Raw genomic sequence first — 12,830 nt, 5'->3', positions numbered from 1 at the left:
TCTTCTCAACCGATCAAATCCAAATAAGGACTAAGTCATTATACAGTCATGGATGTAATGTCACAGGTAGGCTGTAAAGTTTTACTGGTAAAAGGGTTTTAAGGTAGGAATTTTGTGTACTAAGAGACAAAGTGCATAACAAAACAGACATGACGTAACCTAATTCGAGAGAGTTGATATCAGAATTCATTTAGCCTAGTTTAGGAGACATTAACATCCAAATTCAGTACCCTAGCCTAATTTAGGTAGGAATTTTTTTCACAATGGTGCTAGATATTGAACACCCTGATCAATTCAGCCCAATTGCAGATCAAAAATATGTTGCTACAAGTTGGAATAATTGGGTTGATCCTAAGATTTACTTGGAAGCATTAGGTAATGTAAAGGATGCGCAAAAGAAAGCATCGATACTGCATGATGCAGGTCGAGAAGTTCGTGAAGTTTTTATTACCTTACAGCCATTGAATGACACGTGAAGTCACAATTTAGGCTCTAACATAAATTTTACTCCACAGGTCAATAAATTTTCTTAACGATACCAATTTATAGTGCAAGTATATAAAAGGTCAGATAAAAGTTTAATGCATTAGTGACTATACTAAAGAATTTAGCTACTACATATGATATTTTGGAATAAAAGAATATCATAATTGACCAAGTAATAACCCATTGTGCATCACAGGAGCTAAGAAGAAAGCTTCTGCAAGACAATGATCTAATATTAGAGAAGGTACCAATTATAGACCAAGATTTATAAACATCAAATAGGCAAAGTAGCATCATAGGTAATTATATGGTAATATTAAAGAAAAACGGGGAAAAAGCTTTACTAATAAAAGAATAGTTTCATAAAATTACAATTATTTCCATCGCATATAACAGTAAATAAGATATACCCTAATTTGTACTACGGTAATGGGGACCACCAAGTGGGAACTGGGTATTAGGGGTGGGGTAAATTTACAGGCGAATCGATAAATGATGGTAAGACTAACGTTTCCTTCTCTATATATCCTTTTCTGTGGGGCATAATAAATCCACGAAAAAATACACAATATATTAGAATCTTATTTCTATACTAAGCTAGGCAATATATAGCTTTCCATATTTTGCCAACAGTTTCATAAACGGATGAGCAACCTGGAGAAGTAACGAGAACTTTGGGTGCGGAGGAAAGGCACCTCCTCAATCTTGAAGAAGTCACTGAGCAGGGTGATGGATTGGGTTTGAGGTGATCGACAAGATGTCCCTTGGGCCTTTACTCTAGATGCCTGGTGATCTTCCTGGATTTAGTGAGGACCAGCATGGGTCACTTGCCTTAGTTAGATAGGCACTGCACATCACAAGGCTAGCCTTTGATGAATTTAGTCAATGAATCCCCTATGGATTTAGTCAGTCTATGGAAAGTGAAAATGACAGAATGGCCCCCAGTCCCAGGCGTAGCGTGGTGCTAAGAATCTCTCGGTTTATAATTACTAAAGCAAAATTGAAAATTGGTAATTGAAATGTTATAACCATGAATCAGATTGGAAATTACAGCAAGTAGAGAATGTATTTATGAAACATAGTTTAGATATCTTGGCCCTAAGTGAAATCTGTTGTAAGGGGATTGGTAAGGAAACCTTAGACCAAGGCAATTTATATACCAATTCAGGAAGGACAGATGGCGTTAGAAGAGAAAGGGTAGTAATGATGACGACACCAAAATCAGAAAAGGCTTTAACTGAGTGGAGAGTTGTAAATAGGAGAGTGTTACTTGCAAAGTTTAAATCCAAGCAGTGCCATATGAGTATTGTAGTATGCAATGTACTAACAAATGTTTCCAATGAAGAAGTAAAGATAAATACTTTGAAGCTCTGCCGAGTAGAATAGGTGAGATCCTAAAGAGAGAGAGATATGAGAATTGTAATTGGTATCTTTAATGCTAAGGTTGGAAGGAATAATCAGGGTATTGAGAATGTGATGGGTGCTGAGCGTTTTTGCAAAGTTGTGAATGAAAATGGAGCACATTTCATAAAATTCTGTTTCACAAACTATCTTGTTATTGAGGGTCATATTTTCCAGCACAAGGACATCCACATATGTACATGGACTTCACTATGTGGCAATTACAAAACTCAAATCGATCACATAGCCATTAATAAAGAGAGGAGGACTCTGAGAAATGTTTTAAGAAGCTATAGAGGTGCAGATATTAGTAGCGATCAACAGCTCTTCATTGCCACACCGAAATTAAAACTGAAAACACCAACAGAAGTGTCGATAAAATACCTAGGTTTGATACAACCAAGCTTCTGGAAGATGAGCACAGAGAAATATTTGCAATGAAAAGTAGGACTCGGTGGAAGTCTTAGAGATTTTCAGAGACGAAGTGCAGACAATTAATGAAGAATGGTGTGATATTAAGGACTTAAATCAGTAAGTTGGTAGTGAAGTTTTGGGATATGCTGTTACAAGTAAAAAGCCATGGATACTAAATGATACTTGGAATACTATAAAAAGGAGACAAAGGCAGAAATTGATTGTTTAGAGTTTTCAAGGAAGTAATGATAATTACAAGGAAGAGCAAGTTAAGTATTTCAGAATCAATAGTGAAACCAAAAGAAAAGCCAGGGATTACTGGAGAGAGTATTTAGACAGGAAAGCAGATGAGGGTGACAAAGCTATGAATTCAGGGCGTGGCTGTGGTGTAAGAATCGTTCTTAGAATTATTAATGAAATCTCTATGGGCGCAAAGAAGATACATATACCCATAAAAAGAAGGATGGATCTGTTATATCAACAGAGGATGAAGATAGACAACATTAAACGGAACACTGTATTGAGGCCATGAATAGGTGATACGAATGGGAAGCCCCTGGATACGCTAGAATAACTGCAGAGATGATAGTTGGTGAAAAGGAAGTGACTCCCAGAATACTTACAAGATTATTTTGTAGAATGTTTCATGAAGAGGCAAAACCTGATGAATGGGAGCTAGGAGCCATGGTGAAAATGACATAAATGGAGACCTGACTAACTGCAACAATTACAGAGGCATCATACTTACTTCAGTTGTCATCAAAACATATAGCATGCTTATTTCAGAGAGACTAGAGAGAAAGATTGATGAAAAGACGAGAAATGTACAAGCAGGATTTAGAAATAGTATAAGTTATACTGATAAAATTTTAATTTTAAGACATGTGGAACAGCAATGTTTAGAATATAGAAATCTGATTTTGATGACATTTGTGGATTATGAAAAAGCCTTTGATAGTGTGACGGGCCGAGAGAAGGCTGTGACTCAAAGGCAGGATGAAAGCACCTGAGTAACTTTATCACAGAACATTCGTTTATATATACATAGACTCCAGTCAAAAAGTGCATAAAAGACATAACAGGCAATTTCATGTTCAACTGACATCACACCGGTTAATAGTTAACGGTGAGAAAAACACCTTTTATTTTAGGTCCTTATCAGTGCGAGGGGAAAGCGAAGATACAAGCATAATATATACGCAACATGAAATGTCGTTACTATGTATGATCGTGTGACACACGGTTGGTACAATAGCGAGCACCGGCCAATTGGGTGGAGAGTTCTGCGTTATTATGGAATTCCTTTTAAATATGTAAATTTGATTAAGTTTGTTTATGAGCGTAGCAAGTTAATGTTAGTAGAATCCTATCAAATGAATTTCCAGTCAACAGTTGAAAACTCTAAGGGAATGTATTGACGCCTATGTTGTTTATCCTCCTCATGGATTCTTTTAATGCGTAGAATAGTTGAAGACGGTGGAGAAGGAATGGAGTATGATGATGAGGCTGTCCTTATTAGTAGAACACCACAGGATTTAAAATGCTTTCTTATCAGAATGCATGAAATATCACACGAAGTTAGGCAGAAGATGAATAGAAGAAAGACAGATATAATGAGAACAGAATATGCAATGGAAGATGAAACATCATTGGAAGGAGAAAGGATTAATGTGGTAGAATCATTTAAGTATTTGGGAACTATGATCAATACAAGGTTATTAGACTTGGAGTTTAGGGAAAGATTATAAAAATCAAAACAGACAATGGGTAGGTTAAGTAAAATTTTGATATAAAATTGCCTGAAATTACATATAAAATCAGACTATATATCAGTTTAGTGAGATTTGTGTTATTGTATGGACATGAGTCGTTGTATGGAGTTAAATGACAGGAAAGGATTAGAAATGAAACTATAAGAGAGATTACTCGAGTTATGTGGAAGAGATCATGGTGAGTGGTAGATGGAGATGGTTTGGGCATGCTCTTTGCACTCCCTAATAGAACTTGGTGCACCAAATGTAGCTAAGCTCCACAAGGTACTAGAAGAGTTACAAGACTCACGCCTACATGGCTGAAAATGGGAGATGATGAGAGGAGAAGTATTGAAATAAAAGCTCGAGATAGAGACAACTGGCGAAATCTAACCGAGGCCCTTTGCAGCAATAGGTGTAAGAGGATATGATGATGATTCCTCTGAGATATTTGCTTAACTCTTTTGTTTACATTTTACAAACCACACATAAATGTTCTTGTTTGTATGTGTGATTCCGTGTTATCTTTTAGGGATGACCAGCAAATCTTTTATGGCAATTGGACTGTAAAGATTGCTAAGAAATTATTTGTGTTTTTCTTTTAGAGTTTGTTTCCTGAAAAGGGTGCTCTATTTCTTGACATCGGCAGGTCTCTGACCTGGGAAGGTTTGTGACCTTCGAAGGGGGTTCTGGGGGCTTGCCCTTGGTTAGGTCTGTGACATGGGGATGTTTCTGACCTGGGAAGGGGTGTGTCTTAGGCACTTGCCTCCAAGCTAGGTTTGTGACTTGTGCAGGTTTGTGACCTGGGAAGGTGTGTCCGGGAGCCTTACCACCTGGTTAGGTCTTCGACCTACGAACAACTGTTATGTTAGAATTTGTAGTATTTTACAGATCTTTAAAGTAATAAACAATCATGTTTTTTCCTGTTTTCGCCCACCCAAATTCCCTGGTTTCTACCTATGTCCGCCGAGAAGCGGGAAATGGTCAAATTCATTGAAAGAGCACTATTTACTTCAGGGAAAGTTTTTTTTTCTATTGGAAATGTAGTTCCACGATGTTCTAGTATTTTACCAATTATATAAACAATAGAATGGAAAATTCTCAAATAAGTCATGTAGGATCAAAGTTCATTGACTATGAGAATCAAAAAAGGAACATGCCAAAGTATAGTTATGAAAAACTGCCTAACCCCTATCTTCATAAGCATTGGAATTATACCTAAACACAAAAAGAACGCGAAAAGGGGAAATGTTGTAGGTGTGGTAAAATGATAATTTTGTATCTGAAACATGGCAGACATACCGTAAATGTAGAAAGAGGGGCACTTTCCAAATTTGTATAGTTATCCTAAACAATATACAAAGAAAATAAATGCGGCAGTTGATAAGAGTATAGGCCATAAATTATGTCAACAAAAATGAAAACAAACATATAAATGGTAGAAGTTATGATACATGCTAAACAAATTGAAATGCATGTTTACGCAGCAGCTAATGTATCAATTGTGTCGGAGAAAACACAAAAACATTCGTAATTTGTTCATAGAAGGTATAAACACACTTTTAAAGGGCTATAATTGCTTTTCCATTAAGGTAATAGGTACATCACTAGTAGAAGTACAGCATAAAGAACTGTAGTGAGACAAAAGGGCATTGATTGTTGTAAAAGGTAAGGAACAGACCTTACTATGTCTTGGTTGGTTACAGTATTCTAAATTAGATTGAAAAAGTATTTCGAAAGTTATATGCCCATAAAATGAATACAAGAATTAAATTTCTGTGGATAATATTTTACCAGAGTTCAAGGAAGTTTTTTTTCAAGAAAAATTAGGTAGAGTAAAAATACAAAGCCTATTTTAGTGCTGACACCAAATGGTACTCCTATGGACTTTTTACCCAAGAACAATGCCATGTGCATTGAAAAGTATAGTTGAAACATAAATCAGGAGATTAGAAAAGCAAGGTTCACGGGAGGAAGTTACATATTCAGATTAGGCTACAGCCGCTAAAGTATTAGTGCCTATTGTTAAAGATAATGGCCAGGTTAGATTATGTGGATATTACGAGGTAACACTAAATCCACAGTTTTAGATAGAACAATATTCAATGTCAAATCCTGAAGACATGCTCGAAACTATCTCCCGATATACTGGATATAATGTATTTTCAAAACTGGATCTTCAACAGGCATTTCAACAGCTTCCCATGGATAAAAATTCACAAAAATTATGTACAGTATATACATCTTTAGGTTTGTATTGAGTAGCTAGAAAGCAATTTTTTACTTTATGGTAAAGATGAAAGAAAACATAAAGAGAGAATATGGGCAGTTCTAAAGAAGTTAAAGGAACATAATACCAAAGTAAATAGTAGCAAGTGTATCTTACAAGTTGATTCAGTGGTATTTTTAGGTTTTGTCATTAATGGAAAGGATATTCATAAGAATAAATTTAGAACAGTTAACAAGGGTACCAGAAAATGTTAATGGATTACAATTTTATAGCAAATTTCATTCAGAATTTCTCTACAATTGCAAAGCAATTACATGCTTTACTTAATGAGGATACAGAGGAAATGTGGACAAACGATTGTCAGAGATCTCTTGAAAGAATCAAAGAGGAAATAACATCATCTACATTCCTAGTACATTATCAAATTGATTTACAAGGTATATTGTTATGTGAAGCATCAGACAGGTTTAGGAGCAATGCTGGCACATGTAATGCCAGACGCCACAGAAAAACAGATGGCATTCGCTTCCAGAGTATTGAAATTATAAAAGGAAGGTTTAGCATTATTATACTGAGTGAAGAAACTTCTTATGTATCTTTATGGTAGAAAGAAGCTCACATTAGTTACAGACCATAAACCTTTATTGACAATATTGGATTTGATAGCAAGTTTACATACTGCATGTTAGCATCGGCAAGACTGCACCGTTGGACTATTAGCTTAGCCGCTTATGACATTGAGTATAAACCAACATCAAAGATGTGTAACGCAGATGCTTTATCTAGATTACCAGTAGACAATGCTCTAGAATATCATGATGACAGTATGCTTTTTGTATGAGCATATGACTTACTAATTACACCAAAGAATATTGCTTAACATTCAAAGAAAGACATATGACTTGCAAAATTGTTAGACTTTGATCACAAGAGGAAACACATGCGCAAACGAGGAAGGTTGTAAATTATATAAAGTAATTTGGAAGGAATTGAGTTTAACAAACGTTGGATTATGAGAGATTCAAGAGCAGTTATTAATATTTCACTTATGAATAAGGTTTTATCTGAAATACGGGCTGATCATCAAGGTATAATCAAGTCAAAGTCAACAGCAAGGACTTTTGTATGGTAACCAGGTGTAGACAGAGATATTGTAGTATTGGTTAAAAATCCACCCATGGGAGTTGCCCGGGTATCCATGGCAACGATTGCCATAGATACCTGGCAGGTTCATATTTAGGTTGTTTATTCTCGATTGTAGTTGACGCATACAGTAAGTGGCCAGAAGTAACTGCTATGCAGACGGCAACATCAAATACAACTATAAGGGTGCTGATGTTAATTTTTGCAACACACGGTCTGCCAGAAGGGATTGTAACAGATAATGGTCCACAGTTCACCTCACAAGAGTTTATGAAGAGTTCTGCAACATATCATCTATCTACAAATGGCGAAGCAGAAAGATTTATTGAAACGTTTCATCATAACAAGAAGTGTAGTAAAGCAAATTCAGGTCATCTATTTCCTCATGTATCAAAGTTCCCATTTTGTTAAAGAACAACTATGGATAGCTCTACACATGTGACACAGTCAAATTTGTTGATGGGGAGGAGGATTAGGAATAATCTAGATTTGAAACTCAATTAGAACAGAAAGATTAATAACAAGTGAGAAATCTTCCAAGGCAAGACTTTTTCCCTTCATCTCATGTTATGGTAAGATCATACAATGCCTTAGAGAAATGGGTACCAGGAGAGATCGTTAGAGAGATAGGAAGCATACATTATGATGCACAAGTTGGTGGAAATATTGTAAAATGTCATGTTTGTCAATGACATCCATTAATCATTAATCAAGTAGATCATATAAATGCTCAAGATAAAATATTTCCAGAATTAGTTATACCAAATGAGCCAATTGTTCACCAAGATGTTCAACCACCAAATGGAAATTTAGATTCCGTTCTTACACCAATTCAGACTGATACTAGTAATACTTCTCAATAGGGTGAATAGAGGGAAGCATCCTGAAAGATTAGATTTATAAAGTTTTGTACAATGTCAAGTAAAGGGCGAGGAGATTGTTATGTCGTCACTTATAAGGAATCGTAAGTTTTGTGTATAGCTTATGTAACACAAAGCGCTACACATATCGAGAGCAACATCATTGCCTCTCTACATGTACAACTTTAATTATGTATGTGATTTTAAGCAATGTTACATATATACCTCAGGATTGAATTATGTATAAACTACTCGAAGAAGAGTACAATTTTAATTAATAGTTTATATCCACTAATAAGATTAGTCATATACAATAATACTGATTCGTTTTTGTTCATGTTCGATCGCTCATTGTTTATTGTTGTTTACATGCAGTCAGAAGTCAGAGTCGAGCGTCATCAAGCGTGCCACCTGCACCGAATCTATAGTGTAGTCTGCTACAAAGAGATCAAGTAAAAAATTACAATAATGACTTCTCTACTTCCACTAAGAAATTGGCGACATCGCATAAGATACAAAACATCACACTAATAACATGAAGCCATTGTAGGTAAAGCACAGCAGAGCCACAAACACAACAGTAGAACAATTGGTTGTATTAACAATTGTCATAATCACTATAATGATATACATAACGGTGATTCATACTTTCTCATACAAACAGATATTTAGATGGCCTTCTAATGAAGATTTTATCAACCTTCACTTCAGTATTATACGTTAAGTTTGAACGAACTCAACATACGCCTGAAACACAAAGAAAGGTAATCAAGAAAGTATAATGGGCATGTCTCTACCATCCAAAGAAATGTGTTCTCAAGAATGTCTTCCGAGAAATTCCTTAGCAACTGAACTCACCCTCTTCTTGAATTCTTCATTTAGTCTCTTGGCTTCATCCTCACCCTTCTGGGCCATGGCAAGCTCTTTCTTGATATCATTTTCAGACCTTTTATAACTTTCTTTCATCCTTTCCATCTGTAAAATAGGGTAAATTAAACAAGTATAAAATATATTTATATATATGTATATATATATATATATATATATATATTTATGTATATATTTATGTATATATATATGTATATATATATATATATATATACTGTATGTACATATATATGCATTTATATATATGTATATATATATATATATATATACTTATATATATATATAAATATATATATTTATATATATATATATATATATATATAAATGTATATATATATATATATATATATACATACATCTATATACATTATGTATAAAATGTTGATGTATCTAAATTTCAACCAAAGAATATTATCAAATAATACTTACTTAAAACACATATGGAAAATATAAAACACCATGTTAATTATTGAAGATGTAAAACATCATCATCGAAACTGTACAAAATTAAATTATATATGTCCATAAAATCGTTGTAAACATCATATGCATATAAAATTGATGTAAATATCTGTAGAGAGAGAGAGAGAGAGAGAGAGAGAGAGAGAGAGAGAGAGAGAGCACCATAAATTTCAGCGGTGTATCAATATTAAAAACCGTTTCCAAGAAGCAGAGAGATGGGCAGAGACCGAGTTCTCGCAGAAGATAGCTTAAAAATCAAAAGGTATTTTTTTGTGTGTTGAGTAAACTGGATTCCTTCACACGATTAATCACTTCTTCCAACTCCTCAAATTTGTTTTTGCAATTTGCCGAATTTGGTCGTTACATTTTTTTTCGAATCAATTCTCACCTATTTTAGAATCGTCTTTTACTAATTTTAGAACATGTTCTTGTCAGGTTTCCTCAGTTCTATAATTATTGCAATGCCAATTTTCAGGTATTAACCAATAAATTGGTCAAACAAATTGCCAATGAGGCAGACTGGAAGATTCTCCCAGACCAGCATGAAATTGAAGATTCAAGAGAGAGAGAGAGAGAGAGAGAGAGAGAGAGAGAGACGGGTGTTTTCATAGAATCAATTTCACGACTTGTTTACATTTGAGAGAGAGAGAGAGAGAGAGAGAGAGAGAGAGAGACGGGTGTTTTCATAGAATCAAATGCACTTGTTTACATCTAAAAGATTTCTTAAATTTCAAAATTGTATTACGGTAAACGAGAAATAGAGAACTAAGTAACATTTTCTGAGAAGCTATGCTAAATATTCCCCTGGCAAGTGTAAGTTCACTTCATAAAGCAATGAAAAGATCGAGTACTACATTTTTAAAACGAAGAAATTTCAGTAAAAGTGCAATAAAATAAGGAACGTGAAAAAGACATTGAATGCTGTTTTACTTTTTTTTTCTATACCATTATTCTTTAAATGTTTACAGGGTTAAAAAAAATACATTTGATAACTTCAACATAAGTAAATTCCGATATCATTTAATGCATACATTCGGTTGACAGATACGAGGATATAAATAGAACAAAAAATAAAATAAAATGTAATGAAAAGATCTAATCCGTAACACATTGTCCCGGAATCAAAGAACAGAAAAAAACCTTCATTTTCCCTGTGGGTGAACATCTTTGGGACAAATATAAAATCTATATGATAATGTAACCGAATTGATATCATCTATCAAAAAGATGAATGAGGGAAAAATTGCTAAGAAATAGAAAGGGAAAGAAAATTCTTTCGAACTGAACAATCTTTCCAAGAAGCAAATGCTCTAAAATGACGCATCCCTTCCATCAACAAACAATTTCACCTCGAGTCAGAATTTTCACCCAGGAAATCATCTCAGGTCACTAAATCAAGTTTGTAACGTTTCTGAAAATGCTGACAATCACAAAGTAAAACATTCAGAATAGAGATAAAAACTTCTCAAATCTGGAATAAGAAAATTTTTCACACTAGGTTCGTAAGAGTATGTCTAAAAGAGATGACCGGGATGCATTGAAGGTAAAGAAAGGGATCACGTTTGAAAGTCTAAATTCTTGATATTCATAAGAAAAAATTAAAATTAATGTAAATTATTAATACAGTAAATAGATTTACGTAATCACAAAAAATCAGTGAAATAAATTAAAATATGTCACAAAAGTATAAAAGGAACTTTAAAATAACATTGTAGCCTCCTTATCCTTTTGAAAATCAGTAATATCAGCACTTAGGGATCATGATCCACCACTTTACAATATGGGATCCTCCCCGAAATATGAATCCTGACACTACTAAACTATAAGCGCACATTACTTCTACAGGGACTGGCACTTGGAGTGAAATCAAAAGTTATTTGATAAAATATAACTTATGAACAATTCTCCTCCCTCCCAAAAAATCCCTGCCTATGATGGTTTAAATGATGTTTACTAATGTCGAAAATAAATGCTTATACGACAATCATATTCCAACAACAGGATTTGAAGCGAGTGGCAGCATTATATCATCACTATTGATAGCTGAAGAGGCGCAAATAACACCAATCTTTCTTTCCGCATTAGATATGTTCTTCAAGTGTTGCGCCACACAAGCTTTAAATCGAAGGTAACACATTAGGAATGGCTAATATTAAGATACATCAAGCACACTGTTCATCCCATCCTTTACTGTCTACATCACCGTTTAATTTCATATTCATAGACAACAAATGACAAGAGGTTTGACAATATTATTCTCAGCTAATCTACTTACGGGCCAAAATTTTTTTAGCCTTACATTTAATAACGACAAATTTTATTTCAAATATTCCTTTCGACTCTGCCAGTTATCTGACTCTCGTATCTAAAGCCAGCCAATTTTACCAAATTGTTCTAATTACCCTGCCTGAAAGCTTTGCACCCAAGTTTTTGAAATGCTGGTTCCAATTTTACTTGAGGTGTAGTTCATAGTACGCAATATTTCTGCAGAGAGAGAGAGAGAGAGAGAGAGAGAGAGAGAGAGAGAGAGACTTTGGAAAATTATTTTTTTTTTTTTTACATTTTGCCTTTCATGTTTTGCTGTTGGGAAACCTGGTAAATTCTCCACTTTTCCCACAATCTTCTTTCTTTATCTTCTTTTTTTGGTCTTCCATACCATTCGTTAGTGGTTATGGCCGGACTGAAGACGTTTCTAGATAAATAATGGCAGCCCATAAAAGAGGTTGATTACATTATTTCCTCTCTCTCTCTCTCTCTCTCTCTCTCTCTCTCTCTCTCTCTCTCTCTCTCATCTTATCCATGAAGTATGCAAAAGCTAAATAAGTATTTACGAAACTTCTAGACTACCGAAGATCAAAGCCTGCGTTGCGCGTATTTATTCAACTAATGTTTGATGCCAGACGCTCCAGTAAAAATTACTTCCTGCGAAAAACTGCAACCGAAAACTATATATGTCAAAAAGGACTAGAACGGTTGTCATTTCTTCGTTATTTGATCAATCAACATCATATCGCTGCGCGAGTGTGATAGAGGGAACCTAAAGTTGATTATGTTATATTGATTTTGCATATCACGACATAAATTTCTGAATTGTGTTCTGTATGGTTTTCTATAGCACAATTTTCTATTTGTTTTACTTTTAGCCAGATAATACCATTTTCCCAAAGAATAAATTTATATATGGATACTATAAAT

At 34.4% G+C, this 12,830-nt stretch overlaps 1 protein-coding gene across 7 annotated transcripts in view; it reads right to left on the bottom strand.

The window, feature by feature from the left end:
- LOC137645794 (trichohyalin-like) overlaps positions 1 to 12,830 on the bottom strand; it is a 996,644-nt gene that overhangs the window by 465,504 nt on the left and 518,310 nt on the right. For all 7 annotated transcript variants that reach the window (XM_068378737.1, XM_068378740.1, XM_068378739.1 and 4 more), the window contains exon 11: positions 9,144 to 9,260. In XM_068378737.1, the coding sequence (XP_068234838.1) occupies positions 9,144 to 9,260 (117 nt within the window). The remainder of the gene's footprint in view (positions 1 to 9,143; positions 9,261 to 12,830) is intronic.

Source organism: Palaemon carinicauda, chromosome 8 (genome assembly GCF_036898095.1).
Source record: "Palaemon carinicauda isolate YSFRI2023 chromosome 8, ASM3689809v2, whole genome shotgun sequence".
In the NCBI taxonomy this organism is placed as follows: domain Eukaryota; kingdom Metazoa; phylum Arthropoda; class Malacostraca; order Decapoda; family Palaemonidae; genus Palaemon; species Palaemon carinicauda.
The sequence above is the reverse complement of the archived record's forward strand: the minus strand, read 5'-3'. Positions and strand labels throughout refer to the sequence as shown.